Source organism: Zingiber officinale, chromosome 7A, assembly GCF_018446385.1.
Source record: "Zingiber officinale cultivar Zhangliang chromosome 7A, Zo_v1.1, whole genome shotgun sequence".
NCBI classification, from domain to species: Eukaryota; Viridiplantae; Streptophyta; class Magnoliopsida; order Zingiberales; family Zingiberaceae; genus Zingiber; species Zingiber officinale.
Genome location: NC_055998.1, coordinates 139,800,498 through 139,822,173, shown reverse-complemented (window position 1 = coordinate 139,822,173; position 21,676 = coordinate 139,800,498). Strand labels below are relative to the sequence as shown.

At 42.5% G+C, this 21,676-nt stretch overlaps 3 protein-coding genes across 10 annotated transcripts; 2 read left to right on the top strand and 1 right to left on the bottom strand.

The window, feature by feature from the left end:
* On the bottom strand, positions 1-2,320 carry LOC121999782 (pollen receptor-like kinase 1). Its single transcript, XM_042554419.1, has 3 exons — positions 2,262-2,320; positions 1,502-2,097; positions 1-1,424 (listed from the first exon to the last, which is right to left on the bottom strand). Exons 1-3 carry the CDS (start codon positions 2,318-2,320, stop codon positions 130-132), a joined length of 1,950 nt encoding a protein of 649 aa, XP_042410353.1. The 3' UTR covers positions 1-129.
* Positions 2,321-4,674: 2,354 nt separating this feature from the next.
* On the top strand, positions 4,675-10,406 carry LOC122002870 (UMP-CMP kinase 4-like). 8 transcript variants are annotated; one of them, XM_042558227.1, is made up of 11 exons: positions 4,675-4,905; positions 5,476-5,528; positions 5,636-5,674; positions 5,808-5,862; positions 6,133-6,250; positions 7,135-7,291; positions 7,381-7,461; positions 7,532-7,639; positions 8,010-8,081; positions 9,018-9,069; positions 10,048-10,406. In XM_042558227.1, the coding sequence occupies exons 2-10, from the start codon at positions 5,502-5,504 to the stop codon at positions 9,024-9,026; spliced, it is 666 nt and encodes a 221-aa protein (XP_042414161.1). In that variant the 5' UTR covers positions 4,675-4,905; positions 5,476-5,501; the 3' UTR covers positions 9,027-9,069; positions 10,048-10,406. The 8 variants fall into 8 exon arrangements, with proteins under 8 accessions (XP_042414161.1, XP_042414159.1, XP_042414160.1 ...); XM_042558225.1 differs by having other exon boundaries at positions 5,802-5,862; XM_042558226.1 differs by having other exon boundaries at positions 5,463-5,528; positions 5,802-5,862.
* A 4,000-nt stretch (positions 10,407-14,406) lies between these two features.
* LOC122000568 (cytochrome P450 89A2-like) lies at positions 14,407-16,351 on the top strand. Its single transcript, XM_042554941.1, has 2 exons — positions 14,407-16,058; positions 16,167-16,351. Exon 1 carries the CDS (start codon positions 14,493-14,495, stop codon positions 16,044-16,046), a length of 1,554 nt encoding a protein of 517 aa, XP_042410875.1. The 5' UTR covers positions 14,407-14,492; the 3' UTR covers positions 16,047-16,058; positions 16,167-16,351.
* The last annotated feature ends 5,325 nt before the right edge of the window (positions 16,352-21,676 follow it).

Here is a 21,676-nt window from a genome sequence, read left to right as displayed (position 1 = left end):
CTGATCTTTATTTTACGAACTTCACTATAACACCAGAGTAATCCGATTATAACAAACTGAAATTCAACAAATTTGACTTGACCACAAAATCTTCATGCAGCATGTTCTCACAATTGCCCGAAACACACTTCAGTTATTGATGGAGAAAGAGATTTCATCTTCAGTCGTCATTGCTTTGGAAGAATACGCTTCAGCATCACTGATAATGGAGGAATTCTCAGCATCACTCTCCTTCTCCTTCAAGTTCTCGATCCTCGCCATCGCCACCTCCAACTCCAACCTCTTGCCCACGTCCACCTCGCAGCAAGCCATTCCCACCTGCAACAGCTTCAGCATCTCCCCTTCGCAGTTCTTGGTGCCCTTCATGCTCGTGTCGAACACTTCCCCCGTCCACTCCTCCCTCACCACCGAGTTCACCCATCTCGCCAAGTCCGTCCCTGCTCTCCCCTGTTTCAAATGACTCGCCGGGAACTTACCGGTCAGGATCTCTAGTATCAAGATCCCCAAGCTCCAGACGTCGCTCTTCCGGCAAGGCTTTCCGTGCTGGCCGGCGCACTCCGGAGCCTTGTAACCCTCCATGGCCTCCGCAACGAGCGCCCTGTTGAGCATGGGCATGAGGGCGTAGTCTGTGAGCAGGGGCTCGCATTGGGGATTCAGCAACACGTTCGAGGATTTGAGGTGGCCGTGAGGAACGATAAGCGTGGGCAGCTCCTCGTACAGGTGAGCGAGGCCCCTCGCTACTCCTTTAATGATCTTTAACCTCAGAGGCCAGTTCAATGGCGAAACTCGAGAAGGACCGTGACTGCCGTGTAGCATTTGCGCCAAGCTTCCGCTGGGGTTATAATTGGTGATCAACATCTTGTCTTCCTTCCTGTAGCAGTAGGCCAGCAGAGGCAGCAAATTGGGGTGCGACAGCCTCCCCAGCGTTCTCAGGTGCTCCTCGAACTCCTCTCTCCCCATCGCATTCATCTCCTTGAATCTCTTCACGATGACCGTTTGGCCGCTGAGGAGGATGGCCTTGTAGGAGGATCCCAAATTGCCATTGCCGAGAGTTTCGGCCGAGGCTCTAAGTAAGTCCTCGAGCTCGAAGTCCTCCCTCCCTTCCACGAGGAACGAGAGCTTGCCCGTCGGCTCGGCCGGTCGGTGGTGGTACTCGACCAATCCGAGCTCCATCCGATCAGCCTCCAAATGCTTAATTGTCGCGGTCTTGTTGGTCTGGAGTTGATTGGATATTGTAGTGGTTGCTGCAACAGTTTCAGTGGGTTTCTTCCATCGGCGGAGGAAGAAGCTAACCAGTCCCACGAGTACGAGGATGGCAGCTACTGCTATCAGTATTACGGCGATAAGGAGTCCGGAAGAGAGCTTCTTCTTTGATGGTTTAGGGCATTCCTCACTGAGTGGCGCACCGCAAAGATCAGGATTGCCTGAGGAAGATAGGAAATGAGATTGATAAATGGTATTTAATTTGTTTCTTTTAATGTGCTGGAAGAGAGTTGATCACCTGCAAACCAGGCTGCTTTCATGGCGCTGAGCCGGACGGGGATGGGGCCTTGCAGATTGTTGTAGGAGACGTTGACGAAGTTGAGATCCGGCTGCCAGAGCTCCGGTATGGGCCCGTCGAAGTGGTTGCCGTCGAGCCGCAGCTGGCTGAGCTTCCTGGGCGCCGTCAGGGAGCTCGGGATCCTGCCGGAGAAGTTGTTCTGCGACAGCCACAGCCTCTTCAGCCCCCGCGTGGCCGCAAACATACCGTCGGGAACCTCGCCGGAGAAGCGGTTCATCCATAGGTAGGCGAATTTGAGTTCCGGCAGCGCGGACAGGTTGGGGATGGGACCACGGAAGTTGTTGTTGCTGATGCTGAGGGATCGGAGGTCCGGAAGGCCCGCGAGGGCCTCGAGGCTGACGTCGCCGGAGAGGCCCATGTTCTCGAGCTGGAGCGTCGAGACGCGGCCACGTTTGCAGCGGACGCCGGTCCAATTGGCGGCGCAGGGGCCGGGGCCGGCACCGTTGCTGGGGCCCCAATCGGCGAGGGGCCCGCCAAGGCGGTCGGAAGAAAGCTTGGACTTGAATTGGAGGAGAATGCTGCCTTCGTCGTCGGCGCTTTCGGCCAAGAAAAGGAAAAGGAGGAGGAGCAGGAGAAGGAAGAAGGGACAGTGATCGGCCATGGCGGTTTGGTGCATGAGTGCAGAATGAGGCGGTGGAGGTGAATTATGGGCGTGGAGAGAGGCACGGGAGGACAAAGGAGGACGATAAAGGCTAAGAACAGAGGAGAAGAAGACAAAAAGAGAGGCAACAAGGCTGAGGAACTCGGCGGAACGCCCATGGCTGCAGTTCGAAGGATACGGCTTCAGCTAGCTGTTAATTTACTAAATCCCTACTGTATTTATTTATATATTCGTTTGTTTTGCTTCTTATTAACAATTTCCCAAAGAGGCACCTAAAATTGTCGAATTCCTGAAGGGCGCGCCTAAGTTTTATTTTTCTTAAAGGGAGCACCTAATCCCTATTTTATCCCTTCCGCGCTGAGTCTTCTTTTAAACATTAGCATCCTGTGACGTTGATTTTTAAAAATAAACACTTCAACATACAGCACAGCTATTGTGCTGATTTTTGACAAAAAAAATTAACATCACAACATAAATAAAATATCATTAGTGTTATTGTGATGTTGATTTTTTTAAATATAAAATAATATATTTAAACTCTGGAGTACTGCATAAATATGTATAAATATGTAGGAGTTGAAATAAGTCCATAAATAAATTTTAATCGAACCATATTTATAGACCTATGGATTAAGATTCCTGAAAAATTAATATATAATGAAAGAGGATAATAAAATAAAAGTATTTATAGTATCTGTCTAATAATTTTAATCTCAGTCTGTCAATTCTGGTTATGTCTGAACTTGGTAAGTTTCCTCGTATTGAGTCAAATTAAAGCGCAAGCTTCACTCTTGGTGGTGCCCTTCTGTCAATTTCTTTAAGTTTCAACCTTGCGACCATACTCCCCCCGGAATCCAAAGACTTTGATTTCTCATCAGATACTGGTGGAGTCCTAAGAGCAACATTCGTCGATCCCTGGTCGATATCGTTTATGGTTGAGACTAGGACGATATCTAATCGTCTTCGAGCCCCCAACTTTCGTTCTTGATTAATGAAAATATCCTTGGCAAATGTTTTCGCAGTGGTTCGTCTTTTATAAATTCAAGAATTTTACCTCTGACTATAAAATATGAATCTTCCCGACTATCTCTTTTAATCATTACTCCAATCCCCAAGGTCAACATAATAAGAACGAAATCCTATGATGTTATCCCATGCTAATGTATCCAAAGCGTGAGCTTGATTTGAGCACACTAATTTCTTCAAAGTAACAGCGCCACAGGCACGACCCGACCAACTAAGGCCAGGCACGCATCATTGGCAGAAGGGACGAGTTAATCAATGCACACAACAAGGCGGGCATATCGACTCAACCCAAGGTCCAACTATGAGTTTTTTAGCTGCAACAATTTAAATATACGCTATTGGAGCTGGAATTATCGCGTCTGCTGGCACCAGACTTGCCCTCCAATGGATCCTCGTTAAGGGATTTAGATTGTATTCATTCCAACTACCAAACTAAAAAAGCCCGATATTGTTATTTATTGTCACTACCTCCTCGTGTCAGGATTGGGTAATTTGTGTGCCTGCTGCCTTTCTTGGATGTAGGAGCCGTTTCTCAGGCTCCCTCTCCGGAATCGAACTCTAATTCTCCGTTACTCGTCACCACCATGGTAAGCAACTATCCTACCATCGAAAGTTGATAGGGTAGAAATTTGAATGATGCATCGCCAGCACGAGGGTCGGTGCGATCCGTTGAGTTACCATGAATCATCAGAACAACGGGCAAAACTCATGTCAACCTTTTATCTAATAAATGCATCCCTCCTAAAGGTCGGAGTTTGTTGCATGTATTAACTCTAGAATTACTATAGTTATCCGAGTAGGGGCATACCATCAAACAAACTATAACTGATTTAATGAGTCATTCGTAGTTTTACAATCTGAATCAATTTATACATACACATGCATGGCTTAATCTTTGAGACCAACCTTATGGCACAACCATAGACCGACAAAGGGTAACCCTAGATGTCGGGACATTTTTGATCATCGACCAACCTTACGAAGGGACAAAGCCGACGCAATCTACATTTATAGGGTGGCACGAGGGCAACTCTCGGTTCCAAGTATATGGCTTAAAGGGGTCATTCAAATTGATTTTTTTTTTTTTGTCAACGATTAATCTTGCGAAGGGACGAGACGATGGAACCTCATATCTATTAGCGCAGATGGTGGGCGCATGGTATATCTGGCGTAATGACCAGGGGTCGATTCTCAGGAACTGACGACCTGGGGTTTACCCCGCCATGCGCCTATGACCTGTGTACCTGCATGAATCTTCCTCCATATCTATGGGGCCGGTACTAGGGGGACCGCTAAGATAGCGGATCTATATATATATATATATATATATATATATTTTTTTTTTTTTTTTTATAAAGTTAGATTTACAGAGAAGATTGGAGCTAAAATTTGTATCCATTAAAATATGTATGTAATAATTAAAATGATTATTTTTTCATCTTTCTAGTCAAGTCAATATCGTGACGTGGGCCCCACATTTTGCGTGTGGGACCAAGTCATCATCGAATTCCCACCGAGGTGGGTATTCGAAGTGTTCTTAGCCGCTCTCCAAACCCTTGCACTCGTTCCTCTCGATTTCGTTGTTTCCTCTCGACCGAGATCTCGACTTCGGTTTCGATTTCGATTTCCCTACGCGAGTTTGATTTCGTTTCAGGTTCCGACCGTCGGTGCGAACAGAGGAGGAGAAACGCTTCGGAATCGAAGATATCGCTTTCAGGTATCGGATCGCGTTCTCTTTGGCCTCTACCAATTGTCACAGAATTTGATGCGATTCCTTTGCTTGATCTTTCTGGATTTTTGATTTGAAGATCTGACGTTTTCTGATATTGGGTTCCTGTTTTGCCTTCTTGAGCGGCTGTAGGTCTTGTGATTTGCTTCCGTTGAATCTTCATACATCATTTTTTGTTGACAATGTGCTCTTTTGTTGGTTTTGGCTGCAAGATATATGTTTCTGATTTGTTATATTATTGTGGATAGCGGAATTGGTGTTGTTGTTTCAATGATTTTATTTATTTATAGTTTTCCTGTAAAGAGGTTCTATGGGTTTCAAATGTTATAGTCTCTGTTCCTAAATTTGATGGTGAGAATCTCATAAAATCGTTTTTTTAATTTCCTAGTAGGTCATCGGTATCACTTGGTGATCCTGTAAATTTCGTAGTGACACTAGGCAGAAAATCCATTTCTAAAGCCTTTAGACTGTGTTGCCTTTTCTTCTGGTTATTTATGTCTTTTGGTTGTCATACACTTAAGTTGTGCTGAAATAGGCTAAATTAGTTTGCCTTTGCAGATTTTGCCATTCAAAACATTGCAGTGATGGGGACAAACACAGATTCAAGCATGGTAACAGTCATTGATTTCACCTAATTATGAATCTATTTGTTGGAATGCTTTTCATTGTAGCTTCACTTATTTTCCACTGGGAATTGATTTCCTAACTATGGTACAAGGATAACTTGCCTGGGCTTGTTTGTGACTTTACTAATAAGGTGACATTTTTCAGTTGTAGGACTAATCGTGATATCTTGATTCACAATTTAATAATTTTTTGTCCATTTTTTCTTGAGTAGATTAACTCTGATAAAGTAGTCTCATAGAGATTTGTTTGCCCCTTAGATACAGGATAGCAATGGAGCCTTTCCAGGTGACAGAAAGATCACTGTGGTTTTTGTGTTAGGTAAGAGCTCCTTGCTATTTCTCCTAGATGATTTATAGAACATACACCTCTAAAATAAATAAGATACAGTATCATGATGATGTGATCATGTGATACTTTCTAGTGCTTACTTATAAGCATCTCTTTGTTTTTATAACTTGTGTCATGAAATTTATAATTGATATTTTATTCTGATTTAATTTGCATAAATTCAGTGACTAGATCTTCTAATGTCAACTTCCTTTCTCTATTGGGTTATTCTTCCTTTGTTGTTTAAATTTTATGTAACAGGTGGCCCCGGCAGTGGGAAGGGCACACAATGTTCAAAAATTGTGGAAAATTTTGGGTTCACTCATCTTAGTGCTGGTGATCTTCTGCGAGCAGAAATCAAATCTGGCTCAGAAAATGGGTATGAGTCAATATGTTTCTTGTTTAAATGCTGTACATTCAGGTATTATGCAGGTGTTGCTTGTTGATATTAATATATTCTCTTGTATCCCTGATCATTTAAATAGGATTATGTTGGCATAGCTGGACTTGAAAACATTCTTCCAAAATAACTGGATAGAAAACAATTTTGGGTGGCCAACTGGAGTTATCTCAACCTGATCTTACCTGAACGCAATGTAGGTACATGTGCTGTAGAAATACAACTTGTGCTTAAGAATGCCCCATTTACATTAGGCAGATTTTTTGGAGGACTTCATGCCCCTTACTTTCAACAATAACAACAACCAAGTCTTATCCCACTAGGTGGGGTCTGATATATGGATCTTTTAGACCATTGGGCTCTATCTCCTACTACATTAGGCAGATTTTTTGGAGGACTTCATGCCCCTTACTTTAACCTTGGTCTAGGAATTAAAGTCCTGTTATTCCAAATTATTTTGATGCTCTAAACTCACTTGTTTTATAGAAAAATTAATGCTAGAGGATTCATGAGAAGAGAGATATATGTAAAATTTTCATTGAGTTGAAATGAGCCATCAATTTGTTTTAGCCAAAAAATAGTTTGATATCCCAAATTATGTTGTTTTGACTAGGAAAGTATGCTAAAGGCTTCCTAAGAGTCTAAAATGGAACATTATTATTCCAAATTTTCATCAGTATCGTTGTCTATAAATGGGGTTTTGTAGTTTCAACTTTCAACTAGAGCTTGTTAGTTATTATCAACTCTTTTCTTCAAAGTCATACAAGTGTGATATGTTCCTATAAATTATCATATTCCATCTCAACCTTTTGCTCTGTTGGTTGGAAGGTTTGTCTCATATATATCCTTAATACATTTTGCAGTACCATGATCTCAAACATGATAAAGGAAGGTAAAATTGTCCCTTCTGAGGTTACAGTTGAGCTTTTAAAAAAGGCTATCCTTGAGAGTGGAAACAACAAGTTCCTAATTGATGGATTTCCTCGAAATGAAGAGAACCGTGCTACTTTTGAGAATGTTGTAAGTCAATACTTTGCATGTAGCTTCATGATTATCTCTAGCTTTCTTTGCACTTGTTTTTATCCTTCATTTTCTCTTTGTTATCACAGACAAAACTTGAGCCAGAATTTATACTTTTCTTTGATTGTTCAGAGGAGGAGATGGAACAGCGACTTTTAGGTCGCAACCAGGTTTAATCATTTGATTTCAATTTTTCTTCCTGCCACATTTAATCTTATACTAATTTGCTGTATGATTCAGGGGAGAGATGATGATAACATTGAGACAATAAGGAAGCGTTTCAGAGTTTTTATTGAATCTAGTTTACCTGTGATTGAGTATTATGACCAGAAGGGCAAAGTTCGAAAGGTATCCATGACCTGTTCTCTTCTGACAGTTGGTTGAAGTACTTGTTTCCTACTAGGCGCCTTTCAAAATTCCCATTTTCATTTTCAGTTCCTTTTGATTGGTATGGGTTATCATTTCATTTCCCATAATACTCTAATATTTCTTTTGACTAATCCATTTGGCTGACTTTCTTCTTGGTCAATATTTCTTGATCACCTTTTTGGTCATTAGTTACTTTTAGTAAATCATTTGTCAATTTAATCAAACCATGTGAATATCTTATATTTATACAGCTATTTTATAATTTTTTCCCATCAACAATTTGGACATGCAATAACAAATATGTCTCCCTGAGAATATGTTGAGAACTGATGGTCTGAAGCATTTGCAGATTGATGCTATGAAGCCCATTGATGATATTTTTGAAGATGTGAAAGCCATTTTTGCTGTGTTCCCTGCAAAAGTAAGATTTGGATATGGACCATATGGTTCATCTATATGTTTAAGATTCACTTACATATTTTTCTTGGATCCTAGAAAGACCAAGCGCCTACTAGATATATTAAAACGTAAATAGTTAAAGATATCCCATGCCTTCTGCCCCTATAATACATTTTTGGATTGGGAATTGATTAGTCACAACCAAGGAGTACATCAATCAACCTATGGGCAAAACAGCAACATGAGGGCAGCAGGCGAATGAAAGATTATTAGTTGAATCACACTGTTACTTCCATTCCATTTTATCAATTCCAAACATCAGAGGTCGCCCATGATCTTTCTATGTCATTCAAGGCAAAGACATCAGTGATGACATTTCTGATGTTCTCAGCAGCATAGCTAGATTCTAAAGGACCCTTGGAAAGTTTGATGTCCAATAGATGTGTAGCTTTCTATTTGAGAACAGACGGCGCATCTTTAAAAATTGCCATCTTAGCGTGTCAATCCAATATACTTGTAGAGGTGTCATCTTAGTAGTATTTTGACAAACAAAATTGTTACTCGAGTCCTATACCTGTGTTATCAGCTTGGGTATGCATATCCAACATAGATATGATCTAGATGTCCGAGATCTCATATATGATAGTTCTTACATGTGTACAGTCAAGGCGAAAGTGTCTGAATTGGAGTGTTGCATTTGACAAGGGTACTACGGCACATGAAGTGCCTAAGCACTGGTATTAGATGAATGCTCTATTTTATACTCCAATAGTGATCCATATCTATTGTTTGGATCTTTAGCATAATGCATGTTGCACCTTTTTTTGTCAATTAATTTTAATAAAATGTTATGGCAATATGATGAATACTTATGTACAATTGGGTATTCCTAATCTCACATAGATTAGTAACTCATATATATGTTACTGCTTTATTCTAACTTGGCATACATTTTCAGGATGAATAAAGCTGCCCTTAAGATTATAACAGACACAAATATACTTTAGAAGGTAGCCCCTTTCCCTGAATGTTAACTCTTATGAACTGTATGATTGCATGGTCCTTTATATATGATTTAAGGTATTTTGCACTCAACTCTCTCACTTTTGTACAGTATTGGTTATTTGTTTTCCTATAAATGGTATTAAAATCACTGCAAAAGTCAACTTTTAGATTAGCTTCAGTTTTACTAGTAACATCTGTTGCAATTTGTCACATTCTTGAGTATGGATAAGATATTTTGTTAGTGAAAACACCACAATAAAATATATGCCCTTTTCAAATGTTTAAACTCTGGAGAAAAATGTACATTGATAGTGTTTTCACATAAGATGATTTTATGTAAATTGGAAGAGTGCATGTTGTGAACTTAAGATAATGTTGAGTATTTAAATATATTTTTTTAGCACTAATTGCTGATATGATTACAAATAAAGAATCAATTTTCTCTTTTGCTTAGGTGTGATTGAAATATCAATATCAGTTTCAAGATGAATAGTCATTGAAGTTTTGATGTTGCTAAGAAACATCACCTTTTTAAGAGGTTTAGTGGGCTAATGAACATAGATAGCTTGTTGACTCAAGTACAATCAAACCCATCTAATCTCATCTCTTTTTCTTGTCTGTTGTCTGTGTTCTCTATGTTCATTATTTCATGAACTTTTGTTGGCTGTGTTTTTACCACTTTTTATCCGAGGCATTGTATTCTTAGCAATCAGTATCAGAACAATACTACAATCCTAACAACCGAACAAAGCTCTATCCTATTCTAACAATTTCATACTCTAACATGAGTTCTCACTTCACTTGCGGTATTTGCCTATTAACAAACACTTCGTTTTCTGTTGCTTCTGCACTCCACAATATCCAACAGCAAACTGTGCTACTTGGTATAACTTGTGAACTGTTATTTAAAACTTCCTGTAGTACAATGCACACATTGCTGCTGTTTTGTTCAGCTAACGATTCTTTAGCAATTACCTATTCAGGTGTTGTAGCCGTGAGGTTTTTTCAAGTTCTCCAGCAAATTGAATGAGCTATGCAACAAACTATCCTTTGTGTTGCAGTGTGACATGTTTTTGGTAACTGAGAATGAACAAGTTATTTGTTTTTGAACAGCAGTATGAAGTACTTAATAATTTTTTGATTGCATAATCCTTTTTTAAGTTGTTTAATTGACTCGTATAAATGTGATAAGTGTCATAGTTTTTAGTGATTCACCATAATATTTGATTTCTTGGTACTTTTGTATCTACAGTCTCAAATTTAGTAAGGTTAATGCATATTGGACTCTTTGTAATATTGGATGATCATTTCTGTTAGAACTTCAATACTAGACGAAATTGTGTCTCATGAAACTATTTTGATTAAAAAATAATCAAATTATGCACTTTTCCTTTTCTCATTGTATATCTAAATTACTCTTAATTTTAGCATAAATTTGTTTCTACTAGGAGAAGTGGCATAAAAATCAGATCAAGTGCTGCTACCACTCACTCTCTCCTGCTGCTATCACTCATTCTCTTCTCCTGCGCATGAAACATGCCTCTGTTACTCGAGTCTCTTTAGAACGGTCTAGTGATTAGTATATGAGGTGTTGTCATCATGAGACATAGGATTCGAATCTCGACAAAGTCGAGATAAATATATTCCTTATGTGTTAGTCACTATTCCAAAGGCTAATAGTCATTCGTGATTTACTTTTTTCGTGTTGATCTTGAGACGGGTTGATAGAGATGTTGGGACGAATGTATTTATCTTTTGTACCATCATACCTTTATTCCTCGAGTTCCATACTTTCATCTGTCTTTTTCTGCCGAACTGTAAGATGAGCTTCCACCATTATTCTTGCCGAGGTCGAGATAACAGATAAGTTGCATAAGTTGCAGAGTTAAGATATTCTTGATGTTTGAGGGTTTGTTATGTTTGCTTCCTTCAATAGTGATGCACTGCAACTCTGGAGGGGTTGTTGATCTGACCGTCAGTAGCACACTCTGAAAGATATGTCTGGAAGAGGGACGCATTGAACTGCCCTTCCTTCCAAATTCCTACAGGAAAGAGTAATGATATGCACACATGAAATTCTCAAGAAAATATTCAAGAATAGAATCTCAAGTAAATATTTAAGAATAGATACGTAAAATAATGGAATTCATCTAAAATAAAATGATGGATCATAAATTTAATCTATCCTTTAACATTTCTTTAAAATATTTTTCTGTGCATATCATTCCTCTTCCTATACTAGGAGAGTTAGTCTCTCCTACATTTACTCAGCCAGGGTCGATCAAGTGTGTCGTCTAGTCTAGGCGATCTAAGTTGATCGGTTGATCTGGTCAGACTGATAGAACCCAACGAATAGATCGCACAGATAAGTTACAATTACTTTTTATTATAAATTATTCCTTGAATTCAGGAGATGCCATCAGCAGAGTTTACTTTGCCACAAAGTTGCTTCGTCTCCAAGGAGCTTGGCTCATTCATTCATCAGATGCAGAGTAACTGGCGTCACAATGCACTCCAGTTTTTTCTTAACTAGTTGAAGTCCTAGCGTATACTTTATCCTTAAAAAAAAATTAAAAGGTCACATCAGTAATTTTGATCAAAGTTATTTTAACATATTATTTTAATATTTTAGAAAAATAGAAATGTTTTTAAAAAATGGTAATCGCCTAAATACATACTTTTGGTTGTGGAATTCTTAATTAACTTTTAGATTTTTTTAAAAAGTATATTTATTTTCTATTTTAGCTCTCCCGTTAATTACTCAAGTGCTACAGTTGAAAATCATCACCATTTGGGCTGCATTTCAAAGACTAGTGAGTAACTGTGGTACTAGATTTTAAAAATTAATACCATTTTTATACTATATAAATCAATATGACTACGTTGTTGTATTTTAAAAATCGATATCATCTTATTTTATTTTTGTAAGATAGAAAGTAAGAGGAGTGTAATTTTGTTTTTAAAAAATTAGTATTATAGTGGTTCTGGCCGATAGGTAGAGAAGGTCCAATTGGTAGATTTACTTGTGAGAAAGTCAAGGAAGGTTAATAATCTTATGTTCCTGATTGACTCCATTAGTCGATTTATGAAAACCGATGATCAATCCATTACTCTGACTGATCCATTAATTTTTTCTGGTTGATCTGTCATTTTTCTGGACTGATCCATCATTTTAGTCGATCCGTCACTCTTTCAATGCTGACCTACTTTTTCCGTCACTCTTTCAATGCTGACCTGCCAAGTCGATCGGCCATCCGGCCACTCTTCCAAGGCCGATTCGCCACTTTGACCGATCTGTCACTCTTCTTGGCTGATCCACTACCCTAGCCGATCTGCCACTCTTCATGGTCAATTCATCACTCTTTATGGTTGATCCATGACGTTTCTTGACTGATCCACTATCCTGGCCGATCTGCCACTCTTCATAGTCAATCCATCACTCTTCATGGTTGATCAACCACTCTGGCCAATCCACCATTCTTCTTAGCCGATCCGTCATTCTTCTTGGCCGATCCGCCACTCTTCATGGTCGATCCGTCACTCTGATCGATTTGCCACTTTTCCTAGCCAATCCACCACTCTTCTTGATCGATTCGAGCAGACTAGTCTTCCTAGCCGAGTGGAATCCTAAAGGTGGTCAACATCCTTTATCAGAGTCGATTCCCTCCGAAAGCAAGGTCGAATCGAACAGTGAAGGGAATTTAGTCGACCTATCATCGTAGCACATTAATGGTTTACTAGCTCAATATTCTTTTTTGACATTTTGTGCCAAGGAAAACAGAGAATATTGTATGTTCAAGTTGTACGGTAAAAGCTTCTTTTGTGACAAATACAGTAATTATGGGCCCATTTTGAGAAAGATGTTAGAGCATCTTTATGGTCTGTCCTTTTTTGAAAACGCTTCGAGATTCATGCATAAACAGTAATACTATAAAAAGAGGTTTCCATATACAGGCGTAAGTATGCGATGCTACATAATTTCACATGCTCATAGCCACCGTTATACTATTGATTCTATTGTTCCTTGTCTTCAATCCAATCATTGACTTGAACGTCGAAGTTGTTGGATGCAATCTTGAGGGTTCGTGTAACCATGTGTTTTGATATTTGGGCAAAAAGTTTAAGTTATGTTCACCCTTGTATTTGATATGTGTATTTGAATTGTGCAGGTTTGCATGATACACATATGACTCAGCTTAATGGCTTTGGATCCCGTGAATGATAGAGCATCCGAGGGACTATGGACAAGGCAGCAAAGACAAGAGCCGAGGGAAATGACTTTGAGGTATATGCAAAGGACGACATTGGGATGAGCCGCGGGCTTGGATTCATCCGAGAGATGAGAGCTAAAGAAAGTAGGCTTGAAGGCAAGAGGTCAAGGCTGTGATGAAGAGTCAAGTGAGTCGTGAGAGTCCGAGTGCGAGAGAAATGCACTCGGAAAGGAAAATTCTAGATTTAAGGTTTTACCAGACAATTGGTATTTGGACCAGTTGACTGGGCAGAGCACAGAGAGTTTTTGTGCCCGAACAGTAGGGACCAGTCGGTTGGTACAAGGACCAGTCCACTGGTACAAGGACCAGTCGACTAGTACAATGACCAATCAACTGGTACAAGCACTAGTCGATTGGTAAAGAGTCGTTAGAGTACCGTTGGGATAGTACCAGTCGACTGGTAACGGTAAACAGCAAGGTTGTTTCTTCCCAAGCTCTATAAGATGGAGTTTGGGATGACTGGCCAAGGTGACGAAATTAGTGGTGGTTAACCATAATTAGTAGTCATCAAAGTCTCAAGTGCTCATTATGTTCTAAGAGGTCGTGGTAAGAGTTATGGTGAGATTTCTCTACACACAAGGAGGTTTGAGGTAGCCGGAATTTGTCGGGGGCTAATTCACTGATGGATAGGGATAGTCCACCTTATAGACAGCCGTGGAGTAGGAGCTTTATCTCTGAACCACGTAAATCGTCATGTAATTGTTTGCATTCTTCCTTATTGTCTTAGTTTTTGTATTTGTTAGTATTTGTATTCGGTCGTACTAACATCTATAGGAAGTAAAAGAGTTCGGTGATCCGCTATCCACCTCCCTCATAGCCAGTCCATGATCTCCGACAAGAGTGTCTGTGTCAGGACCTCTTCCCTGACCCGATTGTTAATACTTCTTTTAACACGCAAGATCAATTAGAATCATCTAATCCCGCAAGGAGTCTTTATTTAGTTAACATCAAAATTAACTTTTTAATTAATCTTTTTTTTTTTTGGTTTTCGGACCAGATTAAATTTTATAATTTTAAGTGGGGCGATACTCTTAATATTTTTTTAAAAAATGATTTTTTAGGAGATAAGGAAAATAAGAGTACTCTTTTGCCCCTCTAGAAACGAGAGTATAAGAGTGTTGCCATTATACACCGGCGACAAACAGGAAGCAGACTAAATGGAGGCCCTTCCCGTTTCCTTACTCATCCCTCTTTCACTTTGCTTCATCGCCGGCGTCTTCTCCCTCCTCGTCTACTTCAATTCTAAGCCAAACAATGAAGTAGCAAAGCTCCCACCCGGGCCGCCGGCTGTGCCGGTCCTCGGCACCATCCCCTGGTTTCTCTGGCACCGGCTGTTTCTCTCCGGCGAAGCCAAGGATCCGATAAGGGAGCTACACGCCCGGTACGGCCCCGTCGTCAACCTCCGCATTGGATCGCTCCCCGTCGTCCTCGTCGCAGGGCCCGCCCTCGCGCACGAGGCCCTGGTCGAGCTCGGCGGCGCGTTCGCAGACCGCTACAGGCTTCCCCCTTCCCTCCGCTTCCTTGACGGCGGCCTCCACCGGATTTCCACGGCGGGGTACGGCCCGACGTGGCGCCGCCTTCGCCTCAACCTCGTCGGCAAAGTCCTCCACCCCTCGCGAGTCGCGCTCTTCGCGGAGGGGCGAGCGTGGGCGCTCGAGCTCCTCGTCCGACGCTTGAGCCAGCAGTCTGGCGGCGGTCCGACCGTGGTCAGAGAAAGCTTCCACTTCGGCCTGTTCGCGTTGCTGCTCTTCATGTGCTTCGGGGAAAAACTAGAAGATGAAGCTATCGAGGAGATCATGAACGCGCAGCGGAGCCTTCTGCTCTTCATGGATAAGCTCGGAGTCCTCGCGTTGGCGCCAAGCATCACGAAGCGCGTCTTCTGGCGGAGGCGGCGGGCGGCGGCGGAGATGCAGGGGAAGCAACGGGAGCTACTTGTCCCTCTCATCAAAGCTCGTCGGGAAAACCGTGGGAAACCAAGGGAACGCGTGGAATCCTACGTGGACTCGCTCCTGGACCTGGAGCTTGAAGCCGACGAGCTGAGGAAGACGCTCGGGGAGGATGACATCGCGGCGCTCTGCGGGGAGTTTCTCGATGCAGGAACAGAGACCACGGCGGCGGCGCTGGAGTGGATCATGGCCAATTTGGTGAAGCACGGGGACATCCAGGCGAAGCTGGTGGAGGAGATGGGGACGGTGGTGGGCGGAGGAAGAAGAGTGGGCATCGCAGAGGAGGATTTGGAGAGGATGCCCTACTTGGACGCGGTGGTCAAGGAAGGGCTGCGGAGACACCCGCCGGCGAAGTTCCTGCTTCCACACACGGCGACGGCGGAGGGGGCGACGTTGGCCGGGTACCGGATACCGAAGACCGCGCAGATTATCTTTGAGGCGGCAGGGGTGGGGTGGGAGGAATCATGGGAGGACGCTGAAGCCTTCCGGCCGGAGAGGTGGGAAGAGGAAGGGGTCGAGGCGGCGCTGAGCGGGAGGGAGATGCGAATGATGCCGTTCGGGGCGGGGCGGAGGGCGTGCCCGGCGGCGGCGCTGGCCATGCTCCACCTGCGGTACTTGGTGGCTAATCTGGTGTGGAAGTGGGAGTGGAAGGCGGAATTGGAGGAGGAGGTGGACATGGCCGAGAAGGAGGAGTTCGTGGTCGTCATGAAGACTCCATTGAAGGCTCGACTTGTTCTGCGCGCGGCGGCGCCGCCATGTGAATAGGATAAAATGAAGGTCATCGTCTTTACTAAAAGTCAACGCCTAATGTAAATATAATAATATAAAAACTATAAATTAAATACAAGTAATTTCGTACATTAATTGATTTAAGAAATTTCTTAGATATGAGCACCGGAGCTGGATGCTCGGTGGAACTTGGATCTGAGCCTAGAGTTGGATGCTCGGTGAAATTTGGATCTGAGCATTATGCTCGATGGAACCTAGATTATTTGAGCATCGGGACTGGCTGCTCGGTGCAACTTGAATCCGAGCACAAGGACTACGTGCTTGGTGGAATAAATATCCAAGAACATAAGTCAAAATGCTCAGAAAATAACTCAGGTATTATCGCATGTCCCTTTTTCTTGACTATTTTTTTTAAGTCAGACTGAGAGCATAATCCTAGGAAACTTCCTGCTAACTTCCCCCCCTCTTCTTCGTACCATCTCATCCGCTCCCGGTCAAAAAGGTCTTTGATTAAATTGCGGCGGCTATAAATAATTACATATATAATGATACCTATTTATTTTAAGATCGGTACATCACAAATAAAACAGGTTTGTTTTATAATGTTTGTGAGACGACTACCTATTTTGTAAGAGGAATTTTGGACTTAGAATAAAACAAATTATATTATTATTATTATTATTATTATTATTATTATTCTAATTTTATAATCATATTTATTTTATAAAAAAATAAGAATAAAAAACGCAAGAAAAAAAAATTATTGACTATTGATCCGGTGATGAAGAGGGACCCGGTCAGCAGGGTGGTCAATGATATGGTGGAGATCAAAGTCAAGTTAATCAACGCCCCGTACCGCTGGCCGATCTCGTACCGCTGGCCGATCGGACGACCCACTCGCTCGATCGGCTCGAAGGACAGCTGAGTTGATATCAACTAGATGATTACCATAGCTCGGTCGCATACCGAGCTTCCGACGCTCAGAACAAGATACACATCGAGTGGCCAACCCGCTCGGACTCGCATTGAGGCTCAGAACCAGCGATCACTCCTAGATATATAGCTCGAACAGTGGAGTATTGGCCGAGCGACCACCCCGCTCGGTCAAAGGGCCAGACATGCCGAATGGTCACTCCGCTCGGCCAAAAGGCTAGACTCGCTGACCGATCACCCCGCTCAGTCCACTGACAGACAAAAGGAGGATCAGCCGATATCCTTATGGGGACTCACGCCACCAACAAACGGCATGGTTGACGGCATGCACAGGTAGAGGATCGTACGACGAAAACTTCTACTATCATATCAGGGATATGCCCGGGTCATTGAGGTATGGTGTCAGGGACGCTTTTCTGACATATTTTTTTAGGGTATGCTTTGAGGAGCGTGCACATCTCGAGAAGTATGCACGCACTCCCCGGGAGTCCTATATAAAGACCCCCAAGCTTCGACAGAGGTATGTATAATCTCTACTGTAGCTACAGTTATCCTGTCATTTTGCTTCCTCGTTTCTTTTACATCGCCGGTGGTTGACTTGAGCGTCGAAGGGTCATCGTCGGGAAACCCCTCCCCAACTCGGCACTGACGTTGCTGTGGTTGTAGGTTTCACTGACGAGAAGTCCACCAACTGTCAACAGGAGCGTCACACCCCCAACATTCATCGCCTCGACTCTCGGACATGATCAACAATTTTAGTTTTTGATTAAGAGTCTTCCTACTATTTTATCAATATTATTTTTTTTTATAAGTTGTGATATGGTTAAGTGATAATTTTTTTTAGTCAAAGTTGATCAGATTGATTAAGTTTGAGTCTTGATGTTTGAGTTTCGATATTTGATAATATATGAAAATTACTAGTACAATTGTCCATATAGGAGATTGACAGTTAAAAGTTGACCAGAAGTCAAGTAGGTCAAGGTTGACCGGATACTTGACTAGGAAAGTCCTAATTGGAGGTTAGGCAAGGGCCAGTCCAACAGGAAGGTTGGCAGAAGAATAAAATCTAAGTGGGTCAATGTTGACCAGACACTTGTGTGAAAGTCTTGATGAGTAAAGCCAGGTAGATTGGAAAGTCCCGGTGAGTGTAGCCGGACAGTTGAGAAAGTCCTAGTGAGTGAAGTCAGCCAATTGAGAAGTCCTAGTGAGTGAAACTAGGCAGATAAAAATCCTAGTGAGTGAAGTCAGGTGGGAAAAGTTCCGATGAATTAAATCAGGTGAAAAGTCTTAATAAGTGAAGCTAGGTAGATGAAAATTCTAGTGAGTAAAGTCAGGTGAAAAGCCCTAGTGAGTGAAATTAGACAGATGAAAATTCTGATGAGCGAAGTTAGGTGAAAAGTCCTAGTGAGTGAAGCTAGACAAATGGAAAAAGTCCTGGTGAGCGAAGCCAGGTGAAAAAATCCTAGTGAGTGAAGCTAGGTAATGAGAAAAGTCCTAGTGAGCGAAGTTAGACATTGAGAAAATTCTAGTGAGAGAAGCTAGGTGATGAAAAGTCCTAGTGAGTGAAACCAAACATTGGAAAATCCAGGTGGGTCAGAAGTTGACCGGACACCTGTGTTTGGAAGTCAAAGTGGATTATAGAGGACCGAACACTTGGCACGAGAAGAAAAGTCTAAATGGGTCAAAGGATTGACCGGACACTTGGTGGAAAAGTCCCACTGGGTTAAGGGTGATCAAATGTCAGGCAATGAGTATTCCCGACAGGTCACGGTTGACTAGATGTTGGGAAAGGAACCTTAGGACTCAGGTTTTGGAGCTAGGGTTGCCAAATCAATTAGAACAATTGATTTGGCAAAGCAAAAGATTGGGGTACTCGCTTAGGCATGGTAAGCGATTAAGTAGGTCGCTTAAGGACTGTTCTTCGTGAAAGCACAAAAGGGAACGGAATCGGTTAGGCTAATCGATGACGCCCTCTTAAGCAATTAAGGTAATTGCTTAAATCAGGATTTCGTGAATACATAGAAAGGTGTTGAATCGATCAGGTTAATCGATTAGATACATCTTAAGCAATTAAGGTAGTCGCTTAAGAAATCTTTTGTTCAAAACAAAAGTTGTGGTAAATGATTAAGCAAAGAAGCTTAATCGTTTACAATCTTTTTCACGATTAAGCAGAAGGTAGCATAATCGATCGGGTTAATTGATTGCACATAGAACTCTCACACAATTCTTCTCCACTACTATTCACTAGACCTTGAGTTTGGAAGACAAGTGTTTCTGCACTTTCCAACTAGTCCAGAGGCATCTTTATTGATGTGGTAAATAGAGAGGGTAGGGGCATTTTTTCCATTTTACTATAGCAGCCCTTTAGGGCAATGTAGACACGTGAGAAGAGGAGGCTGGTTTGGGGGTTGGGAGTTTTGGGGTGGTGGCCCCCGCCGCCACCACAAGCAAGAGGGGGGCTTGGTTGTGTGCGACCGTCGCAACCCCAGCCAGGAGGCATCATCGTCGTCGCCTTTTCCATCCTCGTCAGCAAGCCACTCCTCCTCCCTCTTTCTCCTCTCTCTCTATATATCTCTCTCGTGACGCCTGGAGCCGCCTTCTTCCTCCTCAACGCCGACACCGCTGAGGTCGTCGACACCAACGCGCTGCTTCCCTCCTCACGCCGTCAAGATCTCACTCATCGCTTTACCCTCTTCTCTCTTGCGGGTTGTCGCCACCACAGGAACGAGGAGGAGACCCAATGCCTCCTCTCTTCTCCAGGCCGACGTCGTTGAGGTCATCAATGTCGTCAGGCTGCCGCCCGCCTCTGACTCTCCCTCACCGCAACATTCTCTCCCTCGAGCGATTGCCCCCTTTCTCCCATTCACGCACACCATAGGCGACGAAAGTAGCAGCCGCCTCTCCTCTCCACCTAGACGTTGTTGACTCCACCTCCGACGTTGCCGCTCCCTCTCCCGCGAGCGGTCGCCCCCTCACTTCCGTTCACGCACACCTCTGCCATCGTCGCCTCTGGACGCTACGGATGCCAGTAGCCACTTCCCTCTGCCACTCCTCTCGTCGATAGCTCCTCTCGCTAGCAGTCCTAGTGAATAGCCCAACGCCGACGTAGCCTCCAACGGGAGGTCATCGCCGCCATCTCCAGCGACAGCCACCGGCCGACCCACCGCCTCAACCAACCTTATAGTGCCATTGCCGCTGCTTGCAGCCCCGTCTCCAGATCCGACTCCAATTGTCCAGTGCCCTTGTCCTTAGGTCCGACGCAGATCCAACCCTCGATCCACGTCGTCAGGCGTTGTTGATGCGATCCAACCTCCCCTGAGCTACAACCGTAGTGCACCTCACTATTGTGTTCTGGCCTTCATGTCGTTATTGTATCCCGGCCTGCGTGCCGATCCCATATCCCAACCTATGTGCCGATGTCCTATCCTGGCCTGCGTACCAAAGTCAGATCTTGGCTTGCGTGTCGATGTCATATCCTAGTCTACATGTTGCTGCTAAGTCTTGGCCTACATGTCATCTTCCGGATCCAAGCCGCATTCAACTAGGTGTTTTCAGATCCAGCTCTTCATCTTGCTCAAAGTCATCTACTCTTCTGGGTCACGACAATTCGAGCAGCGTCCTGACCAGTTCACCGATCCAGTAGAGGGCGCCCCCTGGGCCAGGGTACGTTACTGTACTCATTTTACATTCATTTCGTTATTCTACTATTAGTTTGTTCCTTAAATATTCGTTGGATTTGGTTTGAGCATCATGGTACCAGGGACCGGGGCGACCCCGGTCGCTGGCTGTAGGTAGCGTTGAGAGGACTTCTAATGACTTGGTCAACATTGAAGCCATCTCAGCATACCCCCCTACGGGCTATAGCGATTCGGTCAACATTTCATCCACCTCACCCGACGGTCCGTCTAACTCAGTTTCCGGACAGGGTCATTTATCGACAAGAGACTAAGCAAGAAGAGGTTTGATTCTTGTATTTATTTCTTATTTTTAGTTGTATCTTTGTTGTTGAGTTGTACGAGTTTCTCTACCTCCAGATTGTTCCGATAAGGAGTTGTTTTCATAGTGGAGAGTGTGCTCGTGTGTGGATCCTTGGATTAGTTACCTCGTTAGGTGGATACCAAGTAAATCCTTCATTTTAGCATTGGGGAGCTTTGCATTGTGTTTTCCACTTAGAGTTGTAAATGAACCAAGTCTTCATGAACAAGTTTAGTGTTCGACTTGATAAGAGCATGTTTATATTCGTTTAATATACACAAGATCAATTAACAAACAACTTTGAATATCTTGTTAAACTAAACAAACAACGCTATGTTAAATACATATGTGTTCAGCTCGTTAACGTTCATGAATAACATTTATAAACAATGTTCGTGAACAACGTTTGTGAACCATGTTCATGAACTATATTTATTAATAAAACACTTATCAATATGCTAAATAAATAATAAAATAAACAAATAAGTTTGAATTATCAAGCTTAATACTTAATCAAATAATTAAAAATTTTAAACAATCAAACAAACTTGAATTGAGAGCTCGATAATATCTAAACGAACCAAGCTCAAGCCAAGTTTTAAATAAACTCCAGCTCATAAAAAATAAATCAAGTCAAGCTTAAACAATCATTTCAAAGACTTTGGTCATTTTAAGCTCAGCTCGACTTAGCTTAATCATCTTATCAAATAAGTTTAAACACCCTAAAATTTAACTCAACTCAACTCATTTATGATCAT

Coding starts and splice junctions, on each gene's coding strand:
- LOC122002870 (XM_042558225.1), top strand. CDS start 5,502: ATGGGGACAAACACAGATTCAAGCATG. Junction 5,529..5,635: donor CAAACACAGATTCAAGCATG/GTAACAGTCATT, acceptor CTATGGTACAAG/GATAACTTGCCTGGGCTTGT. Junction 7,292..7,380: donor GTGCTACTTTTGAGAATGTT/GTAAGTCAATAC, acceptor TTGTTATCACAG/ACAAAACTTGAGCCAGAATT.
- LOC121999782 (XM_042554419.1), bottom strand. CDS start 2,320: ATGGGCGTTCCGCCGAGTTCCTCAGCCTTGTTGCCTCTCTTTTTGTCT. Junction 2,098..2,261: donor TTTTTGTCTTCTTCTCCTCT/GTTCTTAGCCTT, acceptor CTTGGCCGAAAG/CGCCGACGACGAAGGCAGCA. Junction 1,425..1,501: donor GAAAGCAGCCTGGTTTGCAG/GTGATCAACTCT, acceptor TATCTTCCTCAG/GCAATCCTGATCTTTGCGGT.
- LOC122000568 (XM_042554941.1), top strand. CDS start 14,493: ATGGAGGCCCTTCCCGTTTCCTTACTCATCCCTCTTTCACTTTGCTTC.